Source organism: Protopterus annectens, chromosome 8.part0, assembly GCF_019279795.1.
Source record: "Protopterus annectens isolate FY-2018-M chromosome 8.part0, PAN1.0, whole genome shotgun sequence".
In the NCBI taxonomy this organism is placed as follows: domain Eukaryota; kingdom Metazoa; phylum Chordata; order Ceratodontiformes; family Protopteridae; genus Protopterus; species Protopterus annectens.
Window position 1 is genome coordinate 1,640,877,415 of NC_056741.1, and position 25,182 is coordinate 1,640,902,596.

A 25,182-nucleotide genomic window follows, 5' to 3' on the forward strand; every position below is an offset into this window, starting at 1 on the left:
CACTGAAAAAAATAGGCAAGAATTCTTCTTTTATAAGAATAACTTAAATGTTCTTCATAATACTGTTATTCTCTTTAGTCTCTTCCATCTTCCTGAATTATAATGATGTTCAGATGAAACTTCATTGCTCCAGGAGTACCCCCTGCTTTAGACAATTCTTACAACTAGCACCTTAATTTCTGCTTGGCAAAATACATTCCATCAATTTTCACTACCTATCCTATCCTTTTTTTCTTCATTCAAACTTAATTCAGCTAATTATACCAGCCACTGCACATCTTATCAACTTTGCTGTGTACCTTTTATATCTCCCAATATCACTGCCTCATCTGCAAATGACAGCAATAAAGGAATCTTCAGTCTTACTACAATACTTATCAAAATCAGTAGGAGAGTTTTTCTAGTGCCCTGGACAATTTTCTTTTCTAGTCAATATGAATACTACCCCAGGTCCCTCCTGAAAAATGGCCATAGGCCTACTGGGACTAACCTGGTCAACAAACCATAATTACATAAATAAGTAAGCCAAACTTACTAGGACCTTAAGTGTGGCCAACATTTTGATCCAATTATGATTTATTTTGTCAGGCTTAGTAACGCTTATCTGAAGAAATGAAAGAACTCGCTAGAAGATGCTGTCAAAAAAGGGCTCCTCGGGGGTGGGGGGTGGAGCCAAGATGGCCAACTGATAGCAGCTGTTTTTCAGAGCTCCATGAAACTAATATAAAAAACAGGAAATTACTTATTTTATTTTAGCAAAAATACGTAGAATTGATAGATGAAAGTATAAACTATATTATTAGTAACTTTGGTGAACCTGGGAACGTTTTTTTCCTGTCAAATTATAAAGGAGAAAATATCATTTGTGAATATGAGCACTTTGAAGACTTCGCAGTCTGACATGGCTTTCAAAAAAGAATAGCAGCTTGTGACATCTGCTCTACAAGAACTCTCACTAAAAATGGATGATTTTAAGGAGAATTTTCAAAACCTCAAGAAAAATTGTCATAAGCAAACATATTCTCTCAACGAACTTATACAGCAGCATCAATCCAGAATAACAAATGCAGAAGCATCCCTGAATGTTCTTGATGGAAGACTGAAAAAGCCAGAAAGATTTTCTCATCAAACAAAACACTTGGCTTCTCAAAGTGGATGACCTGGAAAAAAGGGAGAGAAGGTCAAATATAAAGATTTTGGCATCCCTGAGAGAGCTGAAGGAGAAGATATAATTTCTTTCCTGAATACCTGGATTCCAGAGATTTTAGATTTAAAGGAGGGTCTGTCCTTTGGTATTGAAAGTGCTCATAGAGCTTTAGGAAAGCCAGTGTCAACATCTTCCTCTACTCCTCCCAGATCAATAGCCATAAAGTTTCTATCTTATTTGGACAAGGAGTTGGTCCTAAAATCTGCCTGGAGGAAAAGTCCAAGAAAGGACTCCTCCTTCTAACTCCATCAGAGTCCTGTCATCTGGTTGCAGACAGTCAATAAAACGACTAAAGACAACTTCAAAGGAATTTCTTAAATGTCCCTGTGTTCATTTCCTTTATCCATACAAGACGTACCAAAGCAAGCCATTATTTTCCTTTCATACTATGCATTAGGAAATACCTAGTTCACACATTAGTGAACAAGAAGCAGGTCCACTGTTCTAATTTACAAACTACTTTCAAGACCCCCTCCTCTTCTTTTTCACTGAAAAGCAACACACTATTACTCATCTTTGGTCTCCAAAGATCTGAAGACCATCTTTGTCCACTGGTATTAAAGTTGGTAAAAGCTTCTGAAAATGTAGTTAAAAAAAAAAAAAAAATGTGTCAAGAGTGATGGTCTGGCCCAGCATACCAAGTGTTCACACTGGCTCTCATATTTTGTCCTATCTAGGAAATTACCTGGCACTCAATTCTAAAAATATCTCTACTTGTATACTATCTGTATTATTGTCACTAACTGTAAAGTACAGTTTTGTACCTACCATAAATGTAGATGTTCGAGGATCCACATTGCTGCAGTCATAACCTGTGGGTAGTCCGCTGTCCTCGGTCGGCCCGAATACCAAAGAGTTAGGCTGGCGTCGGTCATGGTCGCCCAGAGCTGACGTCAGTACGCAGTAGTACTTAAGCGCATGACCGATGCCATATCCTCAGTCTTTCTTGCCCCAGATGTCAGAAGGCCTAAAAAGGAAAGGCCATAGCCAAAGTAGTAAATACCCAACAACCACCATTGAGAAAATAATAATAATAATTATCCCAAAAGAAACACAGCAACCCCAAACTATAGAGGGGAAGGAGGGAGGGAAAATTGGACTGCAGCAATGTGGATCCTCGAACATCTACATTTATGGTAGGTACAAAACTGTACTATGTTCTTCGTCTCACATTGCTGCAGTCATAACCTGTGGGTAGAATCCCAAAGCAAAGGTAAAGGGAGGCTGGCAAACTAAAAAGCATTAGGAGCTGCTAACATGCCCTGTAAAACTGCAGTGGCAAACCCAGCCCTAGACTTGGAATAAAGAGGGAGATGGTAATGCTTAGTAAAAGTGTGCACTGAACTCCAAGTAGCTGCCTCCAAAATATCCTTAGTAGCTACCCCCCTCAAAAAGGCAGTAGATGTGGCAGTAGCCCTAGTGGAATGAGGTCTGATCCCAGCAGGAACATTCTTTCCATGATGAGAACAACAAAAAGCAATACAATGGCCAATCCACTTAGAAATAGTTTGCTTTGAAACAGCTTTCCCTTGTGAACCCAAAGCAAAAGAAATAAACAACTGTTGAGACTGCCTGAACTCTTTAGTTCTGCTCAAATAATAGCGTAACTGCCTGTGAATATCCAAAGAATGCAAAACTTTTTCCCCCTTATTTTGGGGATCAGCATAAAAGGTAGGCAAATGAATAGACTGGGGTTTTAAGGCCACATTAGAAATCACTTTAGGCATAAAAGTAGGGTTAGTACGCAAAGACACCCTATCCTTATGGAATATCAGGAAGGGTTCAACTGCCATGAGTGCCTGCAATTCAGATACCCTCCTAGCAGAAGTAATGGCCAACAAAAAAGCAGTCTTCCAAGACAAAAACTTCAACTCAGACGTAGCTGCTGGTTCAAAAGGAGGTAGAGTACGCTTCTCCAACACAAAATTGAGATCCCAGGAAGGAGTAGGAGCTCTGCGTGGGGGTCTTATATTCTTTGCCCCTCTAAGAAATTGCTTAAACAAAGGATGAGAAAATAAAGGAGGGTCACAATCATAGTGAGCAGAAATGGCTGCAGCATGAACTTTCACGGAGGAAAAAGACAAACCCTTGTCTAGTAATTCAGTAAGGTACTGTAGTGTAAAACTCAAATTAGGCACTGAGACATCAAAGCTCTTTGCTGTGCTCCAAAGAAAAAATCTCCTCCATTTATCAGCATAAACTTTCCTAGTACTAGGCCGCCTGGCTTCCAAAATGACATTTAAAACCTGTTGAGGAAGCTGAGACCCCCCAGGCTCTAAAACAGAATACGCCAGGCTGTTAGATGCAGGGACTGTACCCTGACATTGAGAAAATGATTGCTTGACTGGGACAACAAATGAGGAATCTGTGGCAAAGGCCAAGGAGGCTCCTGAATTAAACTCCTCAGCAGAGGATACCAGTGCTGACGTGGCCAATCTGGTGCTATTAGAATCATGCAAGGCTTGTCCCTCCTGACTTTCAAGAGTACCTTGGGAAGGAGAGGCAGAGGAGGGAAAGCATAGATGTGAAGGTTGTTCCAACTGAAAGATAGAGCATCCACTTTCCAAGCTTTTGGGTGAAACATCTTTGTGCAAAATTTTGGCAGTTGGAAATTTAGTGGAGAAGCGAACAGATCTATGTCTGGAGTTCCCCAAGCCACTGTCAACTGTTGGAATACGTGAGGATCCAATTTCCACTCGTGGGGATCCACAATTTGTCTGCTCAATACATCTGCTAGGGAGTTCTGTGCTCCTGGCAGAAACCGTGCTTGAAGATTGATGTGTAAACTCAGAGCAGTCTCCCACAATATCATTGCTTGCCTGCAAAGAGGGTAAGAATGGGTTCCCCCCTGCTTGTTGATGTACCACATGACTGTTGTGTTGTCTGTTCGAATCAACACCTGTCCTGGTTGAAGTAGGTCCTTGAAGGCCATCAGGGCAAATTGGACTGCTAACATCTCCTTCATGTTGATATGCAAATGTTGTTGTCTGGGAGGCCACGTGTCTTGAATCCATTTCCCATTGAAGTGTGCTCCCCAAGCCAAGTCTGAGGCATCCGTTGTTATAATCTGACTTGCCTCTGGTCGGGTCACAGAGAGTCCCTTGTTTAGGTGACATTCCTGAGCCCACCACAAGAATTCCTTCTGGATGCAAGGTATTATCGGAATGACAGTGTCCAAATCGTGGCAGTGTTGAGTCCATACACTTTTGAGATACCATTGTAGCTTCCTCATATGCAGTTTGGCATTGGGAAGTACTAGAATGCAAGATGCCATGAACCCCAAGGCTTGAAGGACTGTCCTTGCAGTCAGCCTGGACAGTACTGATAACTGCTGGAAATATAGGTGAAGAGTTCTTTGTTTGTCCGGGGTCAGAAAAGCCATCTGAGAAGCTGTATTCAGTCTCACACCCAGAAAGCACATGTCCTGAGAGGGCACTAGACTGGACTTTATTTCGTTCACAGAATACCCTAGGCACCTTAAAACTGCCATTATATACTGTAGATGTTGAAGTAACTTGTCTTTGACTTGAGCAAGAATCAGGCAATCGTCCAGATAAGGATAAATTTGAATTCCCCTTTGTCTGAAGAAAGCTATTACAGGAGCCAGAACTTTTGTGAACACCCTGGGCGCAGTAGATAAACCAAAGGGCAATGCAGAGAACTGATAATGAGAAGTACCAGCCCGAAATCGCAGGAATCTCCTGCAGCTGGGCCTGATGGGAATGTGAAGATAGGCCTCTGAGATCCAGGGTTACCATCCAATGATCTTTGCCTAGCATAGGTAGAAGTTGCTGTAATGTTAACATCTTGAACTTTGGAATGTCTAGGTAGGTATTGAGAATGGACAAATCCAGAATTGGCCTCCAAGTGTTTCCTTTCTTTGGCACTAGGAAAAGACGGGAGTAAAACCCTAGGCCTACTTCTGATGGAGGTACCACCTGGATGGCCCCCATCTGAATAAGCAAGGAAATTTGCTTCTGAGCCTCCAGCCTTTGCTGTGGAGGCACATCCGGCATGTCTTTGAAAGGAGGAACTGTGTGAAAATAAAACTTGTAACCTCGATTTATTATTTCCAGCACCCATTTGTCCTGGGTGACCAAATGCCAGTTTTGTTTGAAAAGTGCCAACTTTCCTCCTAGAGGAGCTGCCAGAAAAGAAGGATCTGGCAGCTGAAAATACAGGTCAATGGGTCTGTTTACGAAAAGGCTGACCCCTGCCCTCGCCAGAAGACTGTGCAGGAGAACTCCAAGTCCTAGGTCTGAAAGAACCCTGAGCGTGAGCCCTGCCTCTACCACGTCTAGACCTGCCTTTAGACTGATAATCTGAAGTAGGGTAGGACCATCCTCTAGCAGGCCAATTCCTGCTAAACTTAGGGGGCTGCACCTGCAAAAATTCCTTGACCGTCTGCATAGACTTAGCCTTATCTTCCATCTTTTTCAAAACTGACTCCACAGGAGAACCAAAAAGAACTTCTGATTGCAGAGGAGCATCCAAAATCCGAGCTTTAACATGCTCTGACAAATTTTAATCCTTAAGCCAGGCATGTCTACGAATAACTGAACCAGTAGCAGCCACCCTGGATGAAGCCTGAAGGGCATCGAAACCACACTGTAGAGAATGTTTTCCAACTTGATCTGATGCATGAACCAACTCCTGCAATTCCTTACACTCTATACCCTCGGATAAAGCATCCACTTTAGATTTCAATTGGCCTAACAAAAAATTCTGATACTTCAGCATATGAAACTGGCAATGTAAAGCCCTCATAGCCAATGTAGAAGAGGTGTACACTTTTTTCCCCACCTATCCAACGCTCTAGAATCTTTATCCAAAGGAACTGGATTCTTAACCACAGAAGCCCTGACACCCTTCGGCCCTTGAATAACAGTTTCCGGGTCAGCTCCAGGACTCTTATACAAATATTTATGTGCTTCTGGAACTCTGTAATATCTGTCAGGCTTGACAGGGGCAGGGGGTAAAGAATCAGGATTAAGAGAAGCTTCTGAAAAAACATCCTGAACAACATCTAAGACAGGGGGAATAGCCAAGGGTCTATGTTGTGGCAAAAACAAAAATTCCCTAAGCCTTTTTCGAGAATCTGAAAAATCCTGACCTTCCCCCACTTGAAATGTTCCCTCATGGAATGTAAAGTTTCAGAAAAGGAAAAATCCTCTGGAGGAGAAGCAGAAGGACAGGAATCCTCTGCATCCGAATCTGAATAGGGAGGGAAATCCTGAATATCCTCAGCTGAAGACTCAGAGAAGTCTGAAGAATGCTCCATTCCCTCTAAATCTGTCTCCACCCTAGGCCTCTTCTCTGGGGGGGGGCATAGAACCCCTGATCAAAGTAATCAAATCCTCAGCCATTTTCAACATATGTTTTTTAGGAACAGAAGCTGAAGAACTAGGGCTATGGCCAGTACCAGTAAGACCAGGTTTTGTCTTAGCATGGCCTTTAGCCACTGAAGTAGAAGGCCTAATAACCTTTTGTAAGGATGGAACTACAGATACCTGAGAGGCACCCTCGGCCTGGCCTAGCTCCTGAGAGGCCAACTCCTGTAAAAGTAAAGGTTCCCCCCTGGGATTCAGCCGAGACCTCGGCCGGATCCACAGATTCAACCGAAGGTTCCATAGAACCGGCGTCCGCAACGGACAACTCATCCGGTTTAGACCTTAAGGATTTATCTTTACGTTTTTTAGCGGTAGCGGGCGTCGGAGGATCCGATGGCATGTTATAGTTACACCGCTTACCGAATACTAGCCTGGCACAGTCTAATCTTCGTTTAATAGTGCGCTTATTAAATCTAGCGCAAAAGCAACACCCGACTACGTCGTGTTCAGGCCCCAAGCAAGGAATACAGAGAGAATGATAGTCCCTTTGAGGTATCTGTTTCCCACAAGAAATACAATTATTAACTTTTTCTGACATCCGGATAAACTGAGGCAAGAAAAGACAAAAATTTTCCCCAACGGGGTACTTAGCCCAACTTGGTCTTCGGTCTGAAACTCGATAATTGAAAATTTCAGAACGCCGAACGGCACTTGCAAACGCTGCTTCTGCTTCGGACCACGAGGCAAGAAAGACTGAGGATATGGCGTCGGTCATGCACTTAAGTACTACTGCGTACTGACGTCAGCTCTGGGCGACCATGACCGACGCCAGCCTAACTCTTTGGTATTCGGGCCGACCGAGGACAGCGGACTACCCACAGGTTATGACTGCAGCAATGTGAGACGAAGAACATCTACCTTGGCTGTACTTACAAACTTTGCATATTGTTTCTACACATATCTTAAAGTTAAATGGCAACTTAAACTCTGTAAATAATCTCTATGCTTTTACTGTTCCAACTGGAAAATAATACTTTTATTTTTAACACTGTTGTAATTTACAATTTTAGTTTTATTGTAAATTTGTTTAGCTTTTCTCTCCAGGCCTCCAATGAAAAAGGGCTATCATTTCATCTCAGTCAGACAAATGATTGGTCAACAAATGTAAAATACAATAAAATAAAATAATAAAAAGATGAGGAAAGATGCACAAAATATTGTTACAACTCTGAGTTACAACTTTCCTGCTTTATGAAAGAAGAGAGTTCAACCATGAATATATTGCTATCTGATAGTGCAGAAGAAATTTTAAGAAAGTGCTGTCATTTTAAGTTATTAAATACAAAGTAGAGAGAACATTTGCGCTGTAAATGTCACTATTAACAGTAGTGCTGTCGTTACCTGAGCTCTTGACATTCAGCAGTTAAGAGGGCAAGGAGGTCCCAGGCTAGTTTTTGAATGGAATCGTCATTTCGGTATTTGCTGAAGTGTTTGATATGTTGAAGTATTACTTGGTCAAGGCATTCAAGTGATTTTTCCTGTACAGAGCTTTCAGTATCAATTACTTCAGGGACCACACCAGTTAGCCAAGCTTTCTGCACCATTACATTCCCTGGCTGAGCCTGAAAGGAACACAAGCACTATTCAATATCCGCTGATAAAAGGTTTTATTCTAGTCAGACTTTCTCATTAAACACAGACAGACAGATGGATAGACAGATAATGTAGAGTGCACATGCAAACCCTCAAAACACTGAACAGTACAAATTACCAACTTCTTATTTACTCGTATTTGAACAAATAACCTAAAGCCCAATAACCGGTGAAACACAATCAACTTACCATAAGTCTCCAGAAATTTTTAAGTATGCATACCAAATAGCATGATGGAAAGCAAAATCTAGTCTACGTACAGGTCCTCAGGTACTTCACAGAAAGAACATAATTCCCCCCACATCCACATAATAAAAGTTGCAAGTTTAAAATGCATGTATCAGATAAGCACTTACTTTGCTTCACTTTGCTGATCTCATTGTTAACAAAAAATTTTCTTTGAAATGGTTAACCTCACTGAAACAAATCGCAACATAACTGGCTTCTTGGAGGAAAGGAATGGACTAGCCCTTACAATATGGGTTGTAAAGAAGGCCTACTTCTTACAAAAGTCAGCTGAACTGTTACTGGAAGTGGTCTTTCTCACCTAACCTGGGGTAAAGGTTGGCTGGTTTTAAGCATGATGATGGGACACATACCAGGTGAAAGCCAAGAGGAAAACACCCACAATTTCAAAGGCCTCTGGTAATGTCAACCTGCCAAAAAGCACATAGCACTCTAGCTGAGGATGAAGGGAGAATGGAAGCATTCCTGTATGTGACTAACATAACAGTTACAGTAGGTCACCAATCTAACCAAAAAGGTATGACTAGGCAGAGATAAAAACCTATGGCACATGATTCACACCCTCCACTACCTAGCATACAAGATCAGGTCACAGAATAGTATCCTTCCTGTCACCACAATACACACAGGGTGACATTAGGTACTAAAGCCAAATAGGACAGGAGAACAAAAGGGTCAACAGGATGATGGGGAAAGCTCGATGGTCATATTTAGTTAGGGGCCAGCAAAATATACCATAAACCAGAAAAAATATGCAGGTTTACTTTCTGATCCACCCATTCACAAGTTAACAAAGCTTGTCTGCAAAATGTTGCTCTTCATTCATTGACACCACATGACTACTGTATTGGCATGCTCATCTCAAAGTCTCTGAAGGTCCCTGAAAGGAAGTTGCTTTCTAGGAAAACATCAGAGTTCTCCTCTTATGCAATCCTGCATAAGAATCTATAAACAAATATTAAGAAATAAACCCCACAGCTCTGAGATAATGCACTGCCAAAGCTTAAGAGGGACAGTAAATACAAAAAATAAAGGCTATTTCCAAGAGTCTGTCATGAGAAAGAAATACCTTTGACATACAAAATCTAGTATTGCTCCACAAAACTTCATGATCTAAAGCTGGGAAAGCTTAGACTCATTTAGAGCAGATCTCAGACAAATGAAGCAGTTAATTAAAAACTGAAAACACTGCATAACTGATGCATTCAGAGTTAAGACAGCAGCATCACTGCTTGTGGTGCCTAGCAGGGGATGAATCATCTAGTTAGGCACTGACTGAGGTACATACTATCATCTACACAGGAAAAAACAGACTGCACACTGTTTCAGAGCTAGCCACCTGGTGGAGTAAAATCTGGCTCTAGGTGATGAGGTCACATTAATTAAAGACGCCAAGAAAGGGCATAAGTGTTTGCCAGTGCTAAGTGGGAGACCTATGTAAGGAACACATACTTATGGTGCGGGATCTACTTGCCCATAGTGGCCTACTGCTTGCATGCCATAAAGCCCAGCAACCCTGGATCAATAAGATACTGGGCAGTTGTGTGTCCAGTTGCACACAGTGGATTACCTAAAATATCTCTGGGAAGCAAAACTGAACATAAAAGCAATCACCTTACCAAAATTTAACTGGGAATGGCTACACTTAATATAGGTCCATTGACTGTATCCAGGAGACATTGTGGAAGGTAACACAGCAAATTTACTTGTCCTGGGATCCAGACTCTACTATTCAGGGGAAGGACAAACTAGAAATGGTATGGGAATTGTGATGAGCAATAGCCTTTTGAAGACAGTGAGGGATGTTGTCAGAATCATTAACAGGCTCATGACAATCAGTCCCCAATGCAAAGATGAGGCAGTCTGTGATCTCAACCTGTGCTCCACAGCAGGGTTATGATGGTGAGGATAAGAGGGCATTCAGACAAATGGAGTATCTCCTCAAGAAAGCTACACAAAATTGGCTTGGTCTTGAAAATGGGGGACACAAATGCTCATATCAGGACAAACAGTACAGGATATTATGACTGACTAGGTCCCATATGGCTGGGGCAGCAGGAATGATAAAGAATCCATTCAAGACTTATATCTGGCAAACGGCCAAAGACTGACCAACTCATGCTTCAACAGGAGAGAGAGTCACAAGAACTACAAAAGAGGTTAACAGGCAAGTCTAGTAGACTTTCTCCTAAAGAGGAAAGGAAACTGGATTAAATCAGATAATGCAAAATCATCCCAAATGAAACAGCTGCTCTGCAGCATAAACCACTGGTAGCCATAGTTAAAAAAGGTTCTAAGGTCAACAGAGACCAAGACTGAAGAGCTGTAAGTTGACTGGAGCAGAAGTACAGGAGTTTAAGGAAGTACTTGGAGCCACCTGAGGTAGATCAATGTGGAGCTGAAAAAGAATGGCAGCGTTTCAAAACATTTGTGAAGTTAACAAAAAGTACAATTTTGTACCTACCATAAATGTAGATGTTTGAGTGCTAATACAGCTGCAGTTATAACAGATGGGTTCTCCTGCCGTCAGGCGGGTCCTCGGTCGGCCGAATTCCAAAGTCTAGGTCCGGCGTCGGTTGTCGTCGCTTTATTTCCTGACGTCAGTGCGACAGGGGTATACAAGACACAGCCGATGCCATTTTCGTCAGTCTTTCTTGCCCCAGATGTCAGGTGCCCCCAGAAGTAAGGCAATATAGATATATATATATATATATATATATATATATATATACATATATATATATATATATATATCATATATAATCATGCATTACAATATAATCCAAAACCAGTAGTTGCAAGCAAATACACCATAGAAGGATAACCCAATCAAGTTGTAAGATGAGGAGTTAGCCACTAGTTCTGTACCCAGAGGGGAAGGAGGGAGGGAAACCTGGACTGCAGCTGTATTAGCACTCGAACATCTACATTTATGGTAGGTACAAAACTGTACTATGTTCATCGTGCATACAGCTGCAGTCATAACAGAGGGGTAGAATCCCAAAGCTACTCACAGGGTGGTAGGCACTAGGTGGAACTGGGAGGAGCCAGAATGCCCTGCAACATAGCAGTAGCAAAGCCTGCTCTAGTTTTGGAGTATAAAGGTAGGTGATAGTGTTTAGTGAAGGTATGCACAGAACTCCAAGTGACTGCCTCCAAAATATCTTGGTAGGGACTCCTCTGAGGAAGGCTGCAGAGGTAGCTGTGGCCCTTGTGGAGTGGGATCTGATGCCTGCAGGTACAGATTTACCATGAAAGGAGTAACAAAACCATATGCAGTGGCCTATCCATTTCGAAATTGTCTGCTTGGAAATTGGCTTCCCTTGAGCTCCTACAGCATAGGACACAAAGAGTTGTTCTGATTTCCTGAAAGGCTTTGTTCTGTCCAAATAGTAACGTAGCTGTCTATGGATGTCTAAGGAATATAGCAGCCTTTCCCCTTTGTTTTGAGGATTGGGGTAAAAGGTAGGTAAGTGTATGGCCTGATTTAAAGCTACCCTGGATACTACCTTAGGCATAAATGACGGGTTGGTTCGTAGGGAAACCCTGTCCTGATGGAAGATGAGAAAGGGCCGCACAGCCATGAGGGCTTGTAGTTCCGAAACCCTACGAGCTGAGGTAATGGCCAGAAGGAAAGTTGTTTTCCAGGACAAATATTGCAAATCTGTTGAGGCAGCTGGTTCAAAGGGAGGCAATGTTAATTTTTCTAGAATGTAATCAAGATCCCAGGCTGGTATTGGTTGTTTCCTTGGAGGTCTTATATTCTTAGCCCCTCTGAGGAACTGTCTTAAGAGTGGGTGAGAGAATAAGGGTGGATCAGTGTTGTATTCTGCAGAAATGGCTGAGGCATGAATTTTGATGGAGGAAAATGAAAGTCCACTGTTCAACAGCTCAGCTAGATACTGTAATATCGGAGGCAAATTCAGTTTTCTAGGATCCTGGCCTTTTTTCCCATTCTAAGCGCAAAACCGTTTCCATTTTGCGGAGTAAGCCTTTCTAGTAGATGGCCTTTTGGCCACCAAAATAACATCCTGCACCTCTTTGGAGAGTAGGGTCTGTTGTGGTGTTAAGGAATTTTCCATGCAGCCAGATTGAGTGTTTTCAGCTGACTGTGAAGAGTTTTGTAGCTGTGCTGAGTCAGTAGAAGAGGCATTAGAGGTAGGGTCCAAGGAGGAGTATGTGTTAGGCTCCTCAGGAGTGGGTACCAGTGTTGTCTTGGCCAGTCTGGAGCAATCAGTATCATCTTCGGTCTGTCTGCTCTTGCTTTCAAGAGCACCTTGGGCAGAAGAGGCAAAGGTGGGAAGGCGTAAACTGTCCGTGCTGCCCAACTGAAAAAAAGGGCGTCCACTCTCCAGGCCTTTGGATGGAAGGTCCTTGAGCAGAACATTGTCAATTGATGATTCCTGTGGGAGGCAAAGAGATCTATGTCTGGCCTTCCCCACGCTTGGATTATCTTTGTAAACACTTGAGGATGCAACTTCCATTCGTGTGGGTCTGTCATATTTCTGCTTAGATTGTCTGCCAGCGTGTTTTCCAATCCTGGCAGGTACTGTGCTTGAAGTTCGATTTGCCATTCCAGAGCCAAGTTCCAAAGTGACATGGCTAGCCTGCACAGGGGGTATGAATGTGTTCCTCCTTGTTTGTTTATGTACCACATTACTGTGGTGTTGTCTGTTCTTATCAATAATTGCCCTGGATGCAGGAGGTCCTTGAAAGCTGTAATTGCATTTATCACTGCTAGCATTTCCTTTTGATTGATGTGAAGGTGCTTTTCCTTTTGGGACCATTTGCCCTGAATGCACCTGTCTGTCGAGTGTGCCCCCCAGGCGTAGTCTGAGGCGTCTGTTGTGATGACTTGATTTGCTTGAGGCTTGCAGAATGGTAGACCTGTGTTTGTTTGGCATGCTTGGGCCCACCATAGAAATTCCTTTTGCAAACATGGGATTATTAGTATTATGTTTCCAAACTGTGGCTGTGTTGAGACCATAGGTTTTTTAGGCACCATTGAAGTTTCCTCATATGCAACTTTGCACATGGGATTAGAAGAATGCAAGATGCCATGAAGCCCAGAGCCTGCAGGATTTTCCTTGCAGTTAGCCTGGTACAATTTGCTAGTATTTTGAAGTACTTAGTTAGTTGCCCCTGTTTTTCTGGCGTAAGATAGGCCATCTGGGTGTTTGTGTCCAAGTTGGCACCCAGGAAAGTTATTTTCTGAGATGGTATTAGCCTGGATTTCTCTTTGTTGACTGTGTATCCCAGAAAATTCAATAACCGTGTTACATAAGCCAGATGTTCCAGAAGTATGTATTTGCTGTCCGATTGGATCAGGCAATCATCCAAATAAGGGTAAATTTGTATCCCTTGAAGTCTGCAGTAGGCAATTACTGATGCCAGGCATTTCGTGAATACTCTGGGCGCAGTAGATAAGCCAAAGGGCAATGCAGAGAATTGATAGTGGATTGAACCTACAAGAAATCTGAGGTATCTTCTGCAGCTTTGTCTGATTGGGACATGCAGGTATGCCTCCTTGAGGTCCAATGTTACCAACCAAGACTCCTTGCCCAGCATGGGAAGAAGCTGCTGTAAGGTGAGCATCTTGAATTTTGGTGCAGTAGAAATGTGTTTAGGATGGATAAGTCCAAAATGGGTCTCCAGTCGGTTCCTTTCCTTGGTACCAGGAATAGTCTGGAATAAAAACCTTGACCTTGTTCGTGAGTAGGTACCTCTTGAATAGCTTTCATGTCCATGAGCTTTGAAATTTGTATTTGAGTCTCTGCCCTTTGATTGTGTGGCAGGTTCGGCATGCCTCTCATTTTTGGAAGAGTGTGAAAATGAAATCTGTAACCTCTGTTTATAATGTCCAGGATCCATTTGTCTGTTGTGATAATATGCCAATTTTTTGTAAATAATGCCAGCTTTCCTCCCAAGGGTGCTGCCAGCTGAGACTTGCTTGGCATGAAAAGGGGAAAGTCATTGGGTTTGTTTCCTGTATTGTTGTGCACTGTCTTCGCCACCTCTTGGTGCTGGAGTTTGCCATTGTCTGCCTCTATATGATCTTTGAGATTGTCCTCTGTCCCTTGTGCGCCTGTATCTACCTCTTTGGGGCTTGTCCGTGGCTGGAAAGGACCAGTTTTTTGAAGGCCAATTTCTGCTAAAACGTGGTGGTTGAACCTGTAGAAAAGCTTTGACAGTTTGCATAGACTTAGCTTTTTCTTCCATTTTCCGTAGTATCTCCTCAGCATTAGTAACAAATAATACATCCTTTTGTAAAGGAGCATCTAGTAGTTTAGCTTTAACATGATCAGGCAAGGTTTGTTCCCTAAGCCAGGCATGTCTACGAATGACTGATCCTGTAACAGCAGCTCTACTTGAGGCCTCTAGAGCATCATAGCCACATTGTAAGGTGTGTTTACCCACTTGTTCTGCACTATGCATCATATCCTGCAACTCCTTCAAATCTGGTCGTTCAGGTTGTGACATTTTATTCCTTAATTGTGATAACAGAAACTGCTGATATTTAAGCATATGGAACTGACAATTTAAGGCCCTCATGGCTAGGGTGGCCGAGGTATATACCTTTTTCCCCACCTTTCTAAGGATCTAGACTCTCTTTCGGAAGGTAGTGGATTCTTAGCAGTAGAGGCCTTCATTCCCTTGGGGCCTTGAGAAATGGTTTCAGGTTCAGCATTATGGCTTTTGTAAAGAAATTGATGAGAGTTAGGAACTCTGTAGTACCTATCAGGCTTGTCTGGGGCAGGAGGCAGGGAATCCGGATTAAGGCAAGCCTCCGAGTAAACATCATCAAGTATGTCCAAGACAGGAGGTATCGCCAGAGGTCTGTGCTGAGGTAGCAAAAGAAATTCCCTAAGTCTTTTCTTGGAATCAGAAAAGTCTTGGCCTTCCCAATGGAAGTGTTCCCTCAAGGTATGCAAGGTTTCCCCAAAAGAAAAATCCTCTGGGGGAGATACAGAAGGAATGGACTGCTCTGCATCAGAATCTTCAAAAGGGGAGTACAAGTGTTCCTCTTCATCAGAATGTTCTGAAATAATGGAGCCCTGGTCAGAAGAGGGAGAATCGTCCTCCACTCTGGGTCTCTTGTCCGGAGGGGGTTGGGAACCCCTGATAAGAGTAATTAAATCCTCAGCCATTTTTAGCATCTGCTTTTTAGGCATGGGGCCTGGAGATGGGCCCTGTGCAACAGGCCTCTTGGGATGCATGGCTGATTTGGACTTAGAAAGGGCCTTTATGGAAAAGGAAGATGAAGGTCTAAAGACACCATGGGTGGAAGTGGACCTGTCCACATTAGGAGGCTCAATACTCACAGTGGCTTCGGTAGCTGTAGTCTGGGTATGGGCCGAGGCACCTGCGGTCTCGGTTACAGAAAACCCCGCCAGAGAAGTGTCGTCGGTAGTCAGGGGCTGCGGTAGGCGCCTCGCTGAGAACCGGACCACGTGTAGCCGGTTTTGGCGTGGTGTCGGTGGAGACCGTGGACCTCGCGTGTCGGTCTTTGTCCTTGCGTTTTTTGGACAAAACGGTAGTCTGAGTCTCCGACATTTTATAATCAAAAGCTTTACCAAAAAAGTGCTGGGCGAACTCCGCCCGACGCTTAATCGTGCGTTTATTGAAAGTAGCGCAAAAGCGACAGCCGAGACGTCGTGGTCTGGGCCTAAACAAGGTATACAGAGGGAATTTAAATCCTTATGCGGTATTTGCTTCCCACAAGAAATACAATTGTTAACTTTGTCTGACATCGGTCTGAGGCAAGAAAAGTTTCCCCAACGGGGTACTTAGCTTTAAAGAAGACTTCGTTTTCCAAATTTTCGTAATTTCAGGAGCTGGCCAACCGGCACTTGCGAACTGCTTCTGCTTCGGGCACCGTGCGGCAAAGAAGACTGAAGAAAATGGCGTCGGCTGTGTCTTATATAGCCCTGTCGCACTGACGTCAGGAAAGAAAGCGACAACAACCGATGCCGGACTTAGACTTTGGAATTCGGCCGACCGAGGACCCGCCTGACGGCAGGAGAACCCATCTGTTATGACTGCAGCTGTATGCACGATGAACATCAGATATGCAGTTAAACCAGATACAGAAAGAAGGTATACAAGGAAAGCTGGTTGTGGAATAAACAAGACCAGGGGTTATATCAAAAGAAAGCAAGAGTGTTAACAGAAGAAGGAAACAGAAAAGCTGAATCTGGCAAAGTAAGAAAGACTAAAAGTAGCTGCAAAGGCACATTAGGAGGCATCAGAGAAACTCTACCAGCAACAGATAGTCTGCAGATACCATTCATATGGGATGCCAGCAACAATATGCTCACCTGTCCACAGGACAAAGACAATGAAATACTTCAAGAAACTTTTGACTGAAGAAAAAATACAAAACGCTTCTGACTGACAAAGAAATACTACAGTTGTACTACTACATACACAGCCCCGCCTTAGTAGTAGTGCAAAGAACACTTAGGAAGATAAATACCAGGGAAAAGTGCCAGGCTCAGATGAAGCCACTGCAGACAAAAATCAAGACATTGGGTGCTTTAGGGGATAAATGTCTCATGAAGGTACTCATCCCAGTATGGAGAAAGAGGCATATTCCAGACAACTGAAGAATAAGCATTTTAGTACCAGTATCCAAGTATAAAGGGGATATTCACGACTATGGGCAAGAGAGAGGTATTGAGCTCTTGTCATGCTGCATGAAAACCCTGGAGAGTAAGACGAGAGATAAGCAGCTCAGATTCAGATCAAGGCATTGTACAACTGACCCAATGTTTCCAGTCAGGTAGACAGAGAAGCAGTAGCAGATGAGTCCAACTAGGACTTAGACTTGGAGAAAGTACATGACAAAGTCTCACAAAAGAAGATTTGGGCACTCCTATGATGGTTCAAAGCCCTGGAAACATTTGTAGAATTAGTGCTTGCTATGTACAGGGACACTGACAAATTAAGAACAGTGTTCATCATACCCTCTCAACTGTCCAGATTTTTGCCTCATATGTTTGATCAGTTCTTCATAAAATCTGAGGATTAAAATCACTAACTAATGACAGAAGTTTGAGTTTCAGACTTCAAACCTTTTAGAAAATGCATGGCAATACAAAAGCCGTTATCCTATCAACTTTCTACATTTATAGAAGTGATATTTAAAAATTGTCCCTTTTTGGATCTTTGTCCCCCATTATTTTAGGCTTTGTCAAGACTTTTTGCACTAAGGAGTTGAAATGTATGGTGTTTATACTCACAAAGGTGTTTCCAGTAGGAAAGGGTGTGCATTAGGGCTTACCTCTGAGCCCACTGCTGTTGACAGAAGGGATAGAGCACATTAGCCAACAGGCTGGAGAGGCAGATCAACAAAGATGATGTATACAGACAATATGGCACTGCAGGTAGACTCTGAACCGGCACATGGAATGAAACTGAGTACAGACAAGAACGAGGTTATTTATTTGCATTTCTTTACTAGGAAAGTCCAACTGAGCAGTACCCTTTTTTCAGAGGCGGCCCAGGGAGAAAAGCTCATAAATCATTATTTGCACTCTTTCATTGTTTACAGTCATTTCTGATCATGAGCAATAGTTCTATTATTTAGACATCCTTAACATCGGTTGCATCATTTACAAAAAATAACAGATGCATGGACTGTATATGAATATTTTTTAAGATAAACAGAGCAGCTCAAAGATAGGTGGGAGACACAAGGAAGATAAAGGAGATGACATGATAGAGGGTAGAGTTGTGATAATAGTACATTAAGTTTTGTGCAGCAGAGAGTTATGGCACAAATTCATACAGCTATATTAGTACCCGTTTAACCAGGGATGGTACAGGTGCAGAGCCATTTACCTATCAGGTGTTGCTTCAGCTGGCATTTAAATTCTTTCAGGTTGCAGACTGTTCCTAAGTGGGGTGGGATGGAATTCTAGCTATTAGCCCTGCAGTGTGCATATCCTGCATTGTTGTTAGGTTTAGTTATGGATGGTAATGATTTGTCAGTGAAGCATAGAGGTCTCTTGGTAGTGTAAGGCTGAATGACGGAGTAATGAGATGGGAAATTTTCAGGGCTGTGCAGTAGTTTTGAAGGTTGCAAATTTTCTTTTGACAGGTACAGATGCTTGAGAATGCCATTTGGGAAAAATTCTGCCAGTGAAGTCTTCCAGCATGCCTTGGAACATATTTTTTTCTGGGTATATGTGTGCTATTATAGTAGAAGATATATATTGTAGTAGAGGGTAATGGTAAAGCTGAGCATGAGAGAAACCTTGAGAAAGTTCTAGAAAGAGCACATGAAATAAATCTTAAGCTGAATCCACAGAAAAGCAAGTTCAGGCTACAAGAAGTTACTTATGCTGGTCATTTGTTTACCAGTTCAGGCTTAAGATCAGATCCTTCCAAGCAATCAGCAATTCTTGGGATGGCAGCTCCATCAGTGTTCAAAGCCCTACAATGTTTTCCTGGCATGGTTAACTACCTAGACAAGTTCATTCCAGACTTGAGCCAACTTTCAGCACCACTTAGAGCTGACACACAAAGATGTATCTTGGTCGGTCATGGTCAGAACACCACCAGAGAGCATCTGATGTCCTGAAACAGAAAATTGCCAGTTCACAAACCAGTTACTCTTTCTTGTGATGCTTCGAAATTTGGTCTTGGTGCAGTCATTCTTCAGGGGGGTAGACCAGCAGCCTTTGCTTTCAGAACTCTAACCCAAACTGAAATGCACTATGGTAGACCTATCCAAATCAAAACCAATCACCAACCTCTAGTCACAACTTTGAGAAAGCCTATGCATACAGCTCCTGCCAGATTGCAACAGTATAATTTCAGTCTTGTCTACACAAAAGGTAAACGTCTATCTTGCTGATAGTTTATTCAGATCACCCAGAAAGAAAAGTTCTGTAAAATCTTACCATAACCATAGATGTCCTACTCTTCCATGTTGCAGTATTCTGCATATGAGTTTACCCTTCAGTCTCACGTACGTACGGCCAGTATCCAAATGCTTTCAGTCCCTCTGTGGTGCATGAGACATCTGACATGGATGAGAGTTTGTGAGCCTCAGAACAGAAGCCCCAGTCGGTGCCAGTCCTGTAAGAGCAATGCCATATCACTGCCATCCAGAAAGGGAAGTAGTTAGCTGACAAGAGAGTAAGGAGAGTGGGAAGGAATACTACAACATGGAAGAGAAGGACATCTATGGTTATGGTAAGATTTTACACAACTTTTCTATGTCCTTCTATTCCCATGTTGCAGTATTCTGCATATGGGTGAGTGCCAAAGCTCACTGAGATTGGGATGGTAGTCTAGAGGCACACTCCAGGAATCCATGAAGGACAGCCCTGGCGAACTCTGCCCTGGATCTGGAGAGGAGATCAACACTGTAGTGCTTGGTGAAGGTGTGGACTGAGGGGCCAAGTAGCAGCTTCCAGGATAGAAGAGGTATCCAGTCCCTTGAAGGCGGCTCCTGAAAATGTCATTGCTCTTGTGGAATGAACTTTAACTGTACCCTGCAGGGACTTACTATGGAATTGGTAGCAGAAGGTAATGGCCTTGGAGATCCAAGTAGAAATAGTCTGCTTGGTCACTGCCTTCCCCAGAGCTCTGGGGTGAATGGATACAAAAAGTTGGTCAGCCTGTCTGACAGACTTGGTGTTTTGTAGGTAGAATCTGATTTTTCTGTGAACATCCAGGGAATTCAGCACTCTCTGTCTCATTGTGGGTTTGGAAAAAAAATGGGTAAATGTGTGGCCTGACTGACAAACAGGTCACTGACTATCTTGGGCATGAAAGACTGGTTTGTCTTGAGGGTAACCCTGTTCTTGTGGAAATCTAGGAAGTGAGGAGTAGCCATGAGGGCTTGGAGTTCAGACAATCTCCTGGCTGAGGTTAGGGCCAATAATAAAAGTTTTCCAAGTACAATGCTTTAATGAGGCTTTGTCTGCTGGCTCAAAGGGAGGTAAGCTTCTTGAGCACGTAGTTGAGGTCCCAAGGTGGGGGGGTTCCTGGCGGGCCTAAGGTGCAGTACCCCTTTAAGGAAGAGTTTGCAAGGGAGTCTGGATGTTGATAGGGGACCCAGAGGCAGGCAAGCTGACATAGCAGACAGATGGGCTTTGATTAATGAATAAGCCAGACCAGTCTGCAGTAGCTCACACAAATAAGAAAGCACGACAGGGGAGTTCGCTGAGAAGCAGATTCAACTGTCTTTTATAACACCAAATAGTGAATTATTTCAACTTGGAGAGATATGATTTTCTAGTATTTGGTTTCCTGGCCTCCTGCAGGACAGTCAGCACATCCTCATTGTAAAGGTGTCTAAATGGGAACAGAATCTTATCAGCCACAGGGTAAGGTGCAGAATCTGCCACTGTGGATGGATTAGTGACCCCTTGTGCTATGCGAGAAGGTCCACTCTGGGGGGGGGTAACCTGTGGTGATTGCCCTTGGACAAGTGTAGGAGTAAAAGGAACCAGTGCTGTCTGGGCCAATAGGGACTCACCAGCAAGATTTTTGGATTGTCCTGCTGAATTTTCAGCAGGACCTTCTGAATGAGTTTGAAGGGGGGGAATGCATATAGATGTTTCCCTTCCATGAAATTGAGAAGGCATGTGTTGCCAGTCCCTGTGGTTCAGATGTCCTGGTGCAAAATCGCAAAGAAACTAACACAACAAAATAAAATAAAAAACAAAAGCAGAGACGGTGTTCAAAGATTTATTAGTACCAAACAAGCATCTGGTACCTCGGCCTTTCGCCTTCAAGGATAATTAACATGATGCACACATGATGCACACAAACTTTTTTTATACCAAGTGAGCCATCAAAATAAGCAATTCCATCAATCATTCAATTATACAATTATTCAATAGGTCAATTATATTCTAAGTAAAAAAAAACTTTTAAAGCAATTTTTTTTTTAAATTGCTAATTAAATACACCAGAAGCCTGTGACAATATTCAGCCCATTTTTTATAACATGTAATCATAACATTTTAATGTTACAAATAGAATACATCATATATAGTGATATTTGCTTCTAAATTTTGTCCTCTGAGATATAAAGTACCATAATTTAAAATTAATCTACTTTCTAAACCATGTAACTTGTACTTTAAATCACCACCTCTCATGTTGAAGGGACTACCAAGTACACTAAAAAAGAATGTACTATTGTTCTCTCCGTGACACCTGCAAAAATGTTCGCCCACTGGACTTCTATACTTATGATTTGTTATGTCCCCCAAATGTTCTTATATTCTGACTTTCACCTTTGTTTGACCAATGTACCACTTTACTGGATTGCATCCACCTTCTATTATATACACAACTTTGCAAGAGTTACAAGAGCATCTATTGTTATTTTCAAATTTTTTACCATTAATTAAAGTACCTGACACATTTTTAACAAACGTACATACTTTGCATCTCACACAGGCATAAGTGCCCACCCTATGGTTCTCATTGTTCCAAAGGGGTCTACTGAGCAGTTCCTTCATATTAAGATATCTCCCATACGACAATCTTATCAATCTTGGGAATAAATCATCCACTCTATCATCCAAACACCAACGTGCCACAAATCTTGTAGCACATTCCTCATTATATTCGAAAATGGTGAATACTTAGAAACAAAAAATAATTCTTTGGCTGCACAGTTAGGCTTTAAATTCATACCTACATGTTTTTTGTTAACCCCATTGTCCTTCATTCCACCAGATAAAACCTGATGTACTGCATCATCCAATAGGGTTCTATCCTATCCCCTCTGTAACAACATATTCCTGCATTGTAAAAGGAAATGCCCTTTAAATTTGCCTTCAGAAGTATTCCTAATAATCCGCTTAAATTCCCCCAACGGAAGCAAATTCAATAGATGTGTGTGTGTGTGTGTGTGTGGGGGGGGGGGGGGGGGGGTGCTCTCTGCAAACAGAAAATTATCAACTGCTGTCAATTTCCTAAATGGTCTAAACTGTGTGGTATGGTCGTTCCCTAATCAAAATTCCACATCCAAAAAACTGTATCTTACCCATAGCCATAGTGAATGCAAGTCCATGGAAATTAGTATTCAATTCAAAAATAAAATGTTCAAAATCTGATGGTTGGCCCTTGCAAACAAAAAACAAAAAAAAAAAAAAAAAAAAAAAAGGTCATCAATAAATCTCTTATAACAAATAACTTTTGTTTTCCAAAACGTAGTATTGTGTATAAACAATTTCTCAAAATAACTCGTGTACAAAATAGCATAACTGGGTGCATAAGATGCACCCATCACTGTACCTTTTCTCTGTAAATAAATCCTATTATTGTACCTAAAATAGTTATGAGTTAAACAAAACTCTAATAATCTGATAACAAAAGATGTTTTGGGACCTTCACCCATCACATCATTGACTGCTTCCAACCCATACCTATGTTGTATAGATGTTGTAGATCTTTAAATCTGCCCTCCTCACTGCTGCTGAGTCTGCTTGGCTGTGTGCGACAGCTCTGAACTATCCCCTCCACGACCCTGTGTCTTTGCCTGGGTTGTATCCCTCTAATTTCACTATTAGGGTGTTCCCCACAGAATACCCTTGGACTCAGTCAGGACATTGTCTTCTTCTACCACCCACTACCACCAGAAAAAAGAGACTATCCCCTCCACGACCCTGTGTCTTTGCCTGGGTTGTATCCCTCTAATTTCACTATTAGGGTGTTCCCCACAGAATACCCTTGGACTCGGTCAGGACATTGTCTTCTTCTACCACCCTCTACCACCAGAAAAAAGAGACTATCCCCTCCACGACCCTGTGTCTTTGCCTGGGTTGTATCCCTCTAATTTCACTATTAGGGTGTTCCCCACAGAATACCCTTGGACTCGGTCAGGACATTGTCTTCTTCTACCACCCTCTACCACCAGAAAAAGAGAGTATGTCGACCTAGTCATGCTATATTACGTATAATCTAAATGTTTCTGCTAAACTTTCAGACTGCCACTAGCTAAGCAGCCAGCAGCTACCCCTCCTTACTCCTTCATTTCCCTTACAGTCTCCTCGGATGGCCACATAGGCTATCCTCTCTCCCCCCTTCTAGTACAGCTCCACGCCTGGTAGCTCCTTGTTTGCTTACTGCACTACTACTTTGTCCACTAGATGTTATACTTTTCTCATCCCTATTTGGGATATTAGTACTGACTTCTGCCTTACACTTTTATTCTCCCTCCTTATACTAATCCTTTTCCTCCTTTACCTCTCTGTCTCATCCTCTCCCGAGGATACTTTCTCTTGCCTTGATTCCCCTTCCTTCCCTGATACTTTTCCACTCTCCTCTGGTCTACTTTGTGTTTTGCTCACACCCTTTCTCCTTGGGCTCCCTACTTGCTTCTCCTGTCTCCTTTGAGCCCAGGTCTGTACTCCTGTTTTACCCTTTTTCACATACTATTGTATTTACTAGGCCCCAATATCTGTATGCTTTATTACCCTTAGATATTACTCCTGTTCCACATCCTACCCACTTAGCCTCTTATCTCCTTCCCTAGCCTATTGTTCTCTTTACTGAACCTATTACTATTCTATCCCTTTTCAGCCAGATCTCTGAACCCCCTTCCTTTCCGGTCTATACCTGCCTCCTGCTATCTTCCTCCCCTCCCTCCCCCTTCTATTAATCTTCCTACTGCAACCTTATTATCCTATCCTTTCTTCAGCCAGGTTTCTTCACTCCTCCTTTTCCGGTCTATACCTACCCCTACTATCTCCGCCTCCTCCTCCCTAGGGACTTCCTGTGGAAGTTTTAAAGACTGCCCATGTCCCAAAGGCGCCATCTTTAAATCTGCCCTCCTCACTGCTGCTGAGTCTGCTTGGCTGTGTGCGACAGCTCTGAAGTAAGTTTTAAGCTGTATATTGCACTCCAGTTTTCAGGAATTGTATTGTAACATTTCTAGAAGTCGGTGTTTAACTGCTGTTTATGTTAAATGTGTTTAGCTTGTGCCATATTGCTGTAGTAACCTGCTATCTACCTATAACACTCCAACTCAGGTGAAACTGATGATTATATGCTATTCCAGCTTATGTTCAGGTTAACGCGACTGTGTTTAGTATAGCCTTAGTTGAAGGACCGCTCTTTTACTGTCTGGATTTGTGCTATAGCGTGTACTTTTTTCTAGTGTAGGACTGCTCTTTTACTGTCTGGATTTGTGCTATAGTGTGTGTACTCTTTCTAGTGTAAGCGAATGTGTTTAGCACTTGGGTGGTACTGAATACATGGGACGGCTCTAGTACTGTTGTGTTCAGGTTGGTGGGAGTTGCGTTGATGCAGCCTCTGATATAAGACTACTCATCTACCTCTGATACTGATAGAACAGCGTGTTTACTATTACTAATCCAAACGAATGCGTTCAGCCTTAAGGTGGCACTAAATTGGTAGGATTGCAATAATATTGTTGGTGGACAGATTAACGCTAACGCTTAGTATAGTCTTTCTTGTAATGCTACTCCGCTACTGTCTGCATTGATTCTGTAGCACGTGGATCTTTGCTCAGCTATACGCCGCGCGTTTAGCTTTCAGGTAGCGCTACATAAGTGGGACCCCTCTGATACTGATACCGATACTGCTTAAGCTGGTATAGGAACCCTTTATATCTCACGCAAATGCTGGTTTTGTATGCTGTGCTGTCCCAACCTATGAGTACTTACGGGCTGTGCAAACGTGAATAATTTTAGATAGTTTGGCTAGCTTTTACAGTGACTGCTCTTGACTTTGTTGCTAACTTAGGAGTGA

The 25,182-nt window shown here is 42.6% G+C and overlaps 1 protein-coding gene across 1 annotated transcript in view; it reads right to left on the bottom strand.

Moving 5' to 3' along the window:
• Positions 1-25,182, bottom strand: part of NCAPD3 (non-SMC condensin II complex subunit D3) — a gene marked incomplete in the record, with an annotated part of 2,635,837 nt that overhangs the window by 1,417,088 nt on the left and 1,193,567 nt on the right. The window contains 1 exon segment of the mRNA XM_044081165.1: positions 7,939-8,159. Coding sequence (XP_043937100.1) covers positions 7,939-8,159 — 221 coding nt within the window.